This window comes from Nematolebias whitei, chromosome 20 (genome assembly GCF_014905685.2).
Source record: "Nematolebias whitei isolate Nwh7 chromosome 20, NemWhi1, whole genome shotgun sequence".
Lineage (NCBI taxonomy): Eukaryota > Metazoa > Chordata > Actinopteri > Cyprinodontiformes > Rivulidae > Nematolebias > Nematolebias whitei.
Window position 1 is genome coordinate 25,896,451 of NC_056517.1, and position 7,203 is coordinate 25,903,653.

A 7,203-nucleotide genomic window follows, 5' to 3' on the forward strand; every position below is an offset into this window, starting at 1 on the left:
TCACTCATTCCTCTCAGTCTGGGCCAGATTCTCTATCCTGTCTCATCAGCAGTAGACTTTCCAGCATTCCATTGATTGACTCATCACGTTCATGACCCTTGCCTTGACCACGACCACGCTTTTGCCTCAGCCCTCGTCTGCTTTTGCTCATCTGATCAGGTACCGACTCATGCTCTTGTTTTTTGACTCTCTTTTTGGATCACGTACTGGATACTTCTGCTGAACAACTGACTTCACGGTATGAACTCTGCCTTTCCCTTCTGACTGTTTTTTGGATCACGGATTAAAGGTCAAGCTCATTCTGTTTCACGGACTTATCCTTATCCCTGAATCTGATTCCCACAGATTCATTTCCCCAATTAGTCTCTTTCCCCCTGCATCTACTAACCTTTATCTTTTAGTTGCAAGCCTGTTGGACTCCGTTCCAGTGGACCTTAACATCAGTTCTACTTCTACTGGCAGCCCGCCACTACAACACTACCCAATCACGAACTACCAATCAGAAGATCGGAACCAGCCCAGAACCGGACCTACTCCAGAGTTTTACTTTATTTCACAATAAATCTTTTAACCCTCTCAGTGGTTGTTGTTGTTGTTTGCGATCCGGCCTCTGGTTCATGACAGGTGTAGTAACCAGAGAACTTCAGTTCAGAATATCTGAACCATCAATTTATTGAACGCTAAACTGTATAAGGTTAATTCAAGTTATGTCTATTCAAATTAATTTCAATGCTATCGTTAGTGGATAAAAGCCACAGTAACTACATCCAAATTTTTAAACAGAATCCAGCTGCACTTCCTGTCTTGGTTCTCATTACTTCTATTTATCAGGGAAATTAAATATGTTGAAAGGCCACATTTGATCAGGCACTAATGATCGCATTTCACTTACTTCTTTCTGCCACAGCTGCAGATCTTTGGAGAAAAAAAGAAAAAACAAACTAGATCAAAAATGCTGTGAATCAGACGTATAAATAGACAATCTGTGTTATAAATTTCACATTTATTTTCTTTAAATAAATGTACCTCTGTTGGTTGTGTTGAGCTAAATATACATTAAGCACTGTGCATTAACCAGCCACTTTATAAGGAGTTTGAGTTGTTTTAAGAAGGTAAAGAGATGTTCAAAGAGGTATCTACCACAGGTAAGATATTTATACCCTTTCAAACCAATTTTCTGTTTGAATAAAAAAAATCCTCTTGACCTTCTCCAATTAAGTTTATGAGCGGAGTTTAAGCCTAATGATTGTCACACAGCTGCTGAACATGTGTGGCTTAGCTGTAACTTACTTAAGCCTCTGGAACTCTGCGAAGGCATCATCAAATGCTGGAAGAGAGAAGACATTCAAATACATTGTGTTTGGTTTAGTGGTGACGAGGTTACTTTAAAAGTTTGATCGTTTGGCATGAGACATCCTAAATGATAAACAGATTCAAATGTCTGCAAAACCTATAAACAGTGGTTATGAGAATCATTCAAAGTCATTATAAAAACTGTTTAAAGTGCAGCTCGGGTTCAAAGTCAAGTTTTGAAGTGCTCACCTTGTCCAGACAGCTCCACGGTTCTCCTGAGGCCGCCCTTTCCGTCATTGAACTCGATGGCGTATTTTCCCATGTCTTTCTCTGTGGGATCGGTGATCTGAAGCCACAGCTGTTCGCCGACCACACCGCTCTTTATACGGTCAGAGAAGGCGATGGCAGAGTCCCTGTCAGGAAGACGACACACAGAAACTCGTGCACTAGGCTCAAAACATAAAAGTGTGAATGCTTATGAAGCACCGTTGTGATCCATTTTTCTTCCTTACAGTTTTCTGCATCTTTCTTGTTCCACAATTTTTGTGCTATTTCAGCAAATCATATCAAAACGTTCAGCTCATTCAGGAGAAGGGTGCTGTGACTTTTAGTATTAGTGCAACTTTAGCTTTTTAAAATATTTAGCCTTTTCTGACAACTTTTTCCTCATGGAAAAATAAATTGAGCTCATTTTACATCCTTCAGATCATTTAGATTTGTTTATATCCTTTTACTTTTAATTTTGTTCTGGGTCAGCTTCTTTCAGCTTCCTTGTGTAAATGTAAACATTTTTCAGCAACTTTCAGCTAATTTCAGAAGTTTTTTCAGCTGTTTTGTGAACCTTTTAGATTATTTCTGCTAACCACAACATTTTTGTACTTCTTCTAACTTGTTTCTGCTAATTTCAGCTTATTATGCTCCTTTTAGATCATTTAAGCAAGTTTTGGCTTTATATGTTATTTCAGCTACTATTTAGTTGTTTTATGCTAATTTTAGCCGTTTCAGCTAATTCCACATTTTTTGCACTCATTTAAAACTTTATTCAACCTAATACAGCCAAAATGTGCTCTCTCCACTTCCTTCTAATTTAAGCTTTTTTTTTTTTTTTTTTGCTTTTTAAGCTACTTTTCAGCTGGTTTTATTCATTTATTTATAGTTTAATTATTTTTTTTTAAGATAATATCCACTTCTTTGTGCTCATTTCTGCTTCTTTAAGCCTAATTGGTCAAATGTGTTCTTTTTGCTTTCTTCTGGTAATTTAAACTTGTACTTTATTTTCAGAGACATTAATAGCATTTTCTTTAGCTAATTCCAGCTGTTTTCTGATAAATTCAAGTTTTTTAGGGTAATTTCTGCTACTTTCAGCCTAATTAACCTCCTTATGCTTATTTCAGCTTGTTCTGATTTTATTGTGCTTCTTGAAGTTCTTATGCTTGTTTTATTCATTGTATATTTTAGCGTTGGTTTTTATTGTCACAGCGCTTTGTGATTTTATGTCTGTGATAAGCGCTCTATAAATAAGCTTTACTTACTTACTTACTTATGCTCTTTTCAGCTTATTCATGCTGGTTTCATTTATTTCAGCTACTGTTAGCAGTTTTATGTTATTTAGCTTTTTCAACTAATTCCAGATTTTTTGCAATAATTTCAACCTTTTTCGGCCTAATCCAGCAAAAATGTGCTCTCCACTTATTTTTGGTAGCTTTTACGCTTCTTTCTGCTAGTTTAGCTACTTTTCAGTTGTTTTTTTTGTGTGCTAATTTTAGCTTTTTTTGTGCTAATTTCCTAATTTTTGTGCTAATTTCTGCTTATTTGAACCAAATTCAGCAAATATGTGTTATTTTTGCTTTATTCTGCTAATTTAGGCTTTAGGCTCTTCCATTTCAGCTAGATTACAGAATGTTCTTTTAGCTAATTTCAGCTAGTTTTCTGCAAGTTCTTCAGCAATAAGCATACTTCATTTTCACAGGAAATGCAATTTCTCTAGTTAAACATGCATGAACTAACTCAGAACTTATTCCTGCAGTCCTTCTGAGGTTTATCTGCAGAATTACACATCAACAGTAGGAATAAACTATTTGTGGTGCACCCACTTGTAGTGCCATGTGACTTGAAGTAAATCGTTGTAGTAGCTGACGAAGGTGTAGAGTCGGATTCCTTCATCTGTGCTTGTGATCTTCAGTGGAGTGGAGGAATTAGCTACAAAACAGTCACAAAACAACCATTTAAATAAATATATTTAAGTTGATCATAAAATAAGTCCATTATATATATTTTTCTCACCAATAAAACTGAAAACTTCATTCATCAAGTCTTTGAAGCCTGCAGAAGAGAAAGATTGGGTCACTGAATGCCACCTAAATGTTGTATTAATTGAGTGACTTTAGTGAATTTACCCTGATCTGTTAGATTCAATGTGGACGTGTCTTTTCCTCTCTCATCCTTCAGAACAACCTCATACACACCAGCATCCTTCTTGGAAATCTGATGATTATATGCATATAATAAATATAAACATGAATAAATAAATCATGCTGTACTTTTCATTCTTTCTCACCTGGGATATCTCCAGTTTCAGAACTCCCTCTGTGAAGCCGAGATGTTCGTCCGCCTTGATCTCATGTCCATCTTTGGACCAGTGAGCTGAAGTCTCTTTCTTCATGTTGCCTACCTGAGGTGCAGCAGCAGCAGGGGGGTGTTTCAGAAGGAAGACACTCGGGAAACAAATCAGAGTGGAATCATTTTTTAAAGAAAATGTCTTCTCACCTTGCATTGCAGTATTACACAGCACTCTGGAGTGACCTCATAACGCAAACCTTCAATAAAGTGAGGACCTGGAAAACACACACAGAGGTCAGAATGCACATTTTATATTATTTTATTATATTTTAATTTAATCACGAGGACATTTTAGGCAATAATGATGAAAATTGGCCTGCTCCAGCCTTCTTCTGGAAGATATAGTTCATATTTTTGCTGCTCTTTGTTGTTTAATATATGAATAAAGAAAAACATTCCTAGACAAAGATATTTTAGTTAATTATGTTTCATACCTTGCTTTCTGAACCACTCTTTTCTCTGGAACTCTGATTCTTTCTGCAGCTGCTTGAACACTGTGAAAAAAAGAAGTTTAAAGTGATTTTAAATGAATTTATCCAAATCTAGCCTTAAAATCTGATGATTTCTCCTGGGCCCAAACAAATCTAGTCAACAGGGGACATAACAGCGCACTACTATGGCAGCCCACTGCAATCATTCTAAAAACGTCAGCTGAAAAAAAAAGTGGTGCTTGTTTTATTTATTGGAGCGCCTTCAGTGGTCAAATCATTTGTAGGTTATTATTTGAAAGAATATAACAAAAACATGTTTAGTTTAAACTATTAGAGAAATTTAAATTAATCAAATGAGTGAAAACGAAGTGAAAAGAGTTATGTCCAAAAATCCAAGTTCTCATCAATCTAAACTTTAAAGTGGTTTGAGTTGTACAAAATTAAAGATGATCTATCATTGGGTTTGAAAAATGTTTTTTAACACACTAAGTTTTTCTGTGTTTTAAATATTCTGCCTTCTATTTTATGAGAAAGACAAAAATGTATGCACAATAGACCCATGTACATAGATTTGTAGTTTGGTTTTCGAGCTCAACTGTAACACAATTAATAAAACATTTTACTGCCATCCAGTGTTGAGAAAAAGTCAGTGCTGTGATCTTTTTTCCACTGTCCAAATCAAGCCTATCGTACCATCCATCATCCATCCATCATCTTTACCTGCTTCTTCCTTTTTGGGTTGCGGGAGTCACTGGTACCCATGTCCAGCTACCAGTAAAAGCATCGTGAAAGTCACTACTTTTCCTTGACTTTTTGTCTGTAAGACAAAACCCTGTTCCTAAAGCTTGTCTTTCAAGTCAAAACACTTTAAATAGTCACTGCAGCCTGATCAGAGGGTTCTGTAGGAATAAAATAGTTACATCACGAATTGGGATGATTTTTAAAAATTCTATGTATGCTTTTTTAACATTTAAAAAATGGGCACGTTCGATCATAAACATGAAATATAAGTCAAAAACTTCTACATATTTGTTGTCAATCTGTTGCTGTCTTTACTCACCCTACCATTCATGCCTGTATTTTTACAGTAATTATTTCTATCATTAACATGTTTCTTTTTGTCTTTCTTCCCATAAAAAATAAACCTTGACCAGCCATTTTGTGTTTATCTGTCTTGTTTGCTTTCCTGTCCCCTCTTTCCCCAGCCAGTCAAGGAAGATGGCTGCCCATCCTGAGCCTGGTTCTGCTGGAGGTTTCTTCTTGTTAAAATACTTTCACCTTTGTGCTTACCAAGGATGGCTGGCTGTGACGTAATGGAGATGCGACTTTTAATAATTGGCATTTTATAATGTATGTGGTAACATTACAATAAGGTACACAAATTTTGATTAGCTACTAGGGAACGCCTCTGGAACGAATCAGGAGCTAATGGGTAGTTAACCAATACTTTCTGAGGAACACACAGCCAAGCCTTATTGGGGACTACTGGTTAGTTACCTTGTAAATGAAGAGTAATTAATCATGAACTAATGGGTAGTTAACCAGTACTTACTGGGGAACACACAGTCAAGTCTTGTTAGGGAACTACATGTGGGTTCTGAATAAACCCTGCACGTGAGGTCACAGCTCATAATTGTCAAAATCCTGTTTTCCAGTAATTACTTATTTTATAGACTTTTCTCTTTTGTAAACATATTGATGAAAGACATCAATTTCATAATCTTGTACTGGCGTCATCTTAACTATGTCTGACTATCACTTACTGAGTACTAAATCACTGCCTGGCTATTATTTTGGTCACTGATGTGAAGCATCATACCAAGTACTTACTGAGGAACCAGTCATTACCTGACCATTACCTACTGGTTTGTTCATGTGGTAACAAACCAGTAGTCCCCTAATAAGGCTTGACTGTGTGTTCCCCAGTAAGTACTGGTTAACTACCCATTAGCTCCTGATTTGTTCCTGAGTAATTCCTGAGGCCTTCCCTAGTAATTTTGTGTACCTTATTGTAAAGTGTTACAGGAATGTTTTTGTACAGTGCCCTGAGACATTTGTTGTGAACTGGTGTTATATAAATAATATGAATAGTTTGAGATTATTTCTTTGACTGAACATACCATCACCAATCAGTACCAAGCTGGACTGGTTTGTAGCTTTCCCATCTGTCATCTGGAAGGTGTATGTGCCCTCATCTGCTGGGGTCAGAGACTCCATAAGCATCTCAATCACACCCGTGTTCTTGTCAAAATTCATTTTGTATTTCTGTAAAAACAAAAACAATCAATAAAAAAGACCAAGTTTTTAAGTTGTTTTACAAAAAAGTGCTAAGCTTTAACTCAGATTCTTACTGACCTCTCCTTGAGAGAGAACATTGTCATTAAATACGTAATCAACTTTGCCATTCACTGAGATCTTCTCTGCCTGCAGCCAAAAGCGCACTTTTCCCTTTTCCAGCAGCTCCACTGCCAAGTCTGACTTCAGGGGAATAACTGGTGAAAAGAGGCAAGTGAAAAAAAAACTATGAGTCAGCTTAAAATAAATGACAATCAATTACATTATTATTCTAATTCTTTTTAATCATCCCCATGTTTGGCGAGCTGTGAAGCACTTACTGGGGAATTTGTGGTCGTGACTGACCTCCAGCAGCCTCTTCAACTCTGATGAATGAGACAAGATTCATACAATTTTGAAAAAAATCAACTAGTCTCAGTGATAGATAGACAGACAGACAGACAGACAGACAGACAGACAGACAGACAGACAGACAGACAGACAGACAGACAGACAGACAGACAGACAGACAGACAGACAGATAGATAGATAGATAGATAGATAGATAGATAGATAGATAGATAGA

The 7,203-nt window shown here is 36.5% G+C and overlaps 2 protein-coding genes across 2 annotated transcripts in view; one reads left to right on the forward strand and one right to left on the reverse strand.

Moving 5' to 3' along the window:
* The window catches only part of LOC119426758 (tyrosine-protein kinase yes), an 83,014-nt gene that overhangs the window by 33,106 nt on the left and 42,705 nt on the right, over nucleotides 1–7,203 (forward strand). The gene's annotated exons all lie outside the window — the stretch shown is intronic.
* The window catches only part of LOC119426753 (myomesin-1), a gene marked incomplete at its 3' end in the record, with an annotated part of 8,406 nt that continues 2,095 nt past the window's right edge, over nucleotides 893–7,203 (reverse strand). The window contains 12 exon segments of the mRNA XM_037694334.1: nucleotides 893–915; nucleotides 1,291–1,327; nucleotides 1,543–1,706; nucleotides 3,387–3,492; nucleotides 3,577–3,615; nucleotides 3,690–3,777; nucleotides 3,851–3,964; nucleotides 4,060–4,127; nucleotides 4,347–4,406; nucleotides 6,464–6,608; nucleotides 6,699–6,835; nucleotides 6,959–7,003. Coding sequence (XP_037550262.1) covers nucleotides 893–915; nucleotides 1,291–1,327; nucleotides 1,543–1,706; nucleotides 3,387–3,492; nucleotides 3,577–3,615; nucleotides 3,690–3,777; nucleotides 3,851–3,964; nucleotides 4,060–4,127; nucleotides 4,347–4,406; nucleotides 6,464–6,608; nucleotides 6,699–6,835; nucleotides 6,959–7,003 — 1,026 coding nt within the window.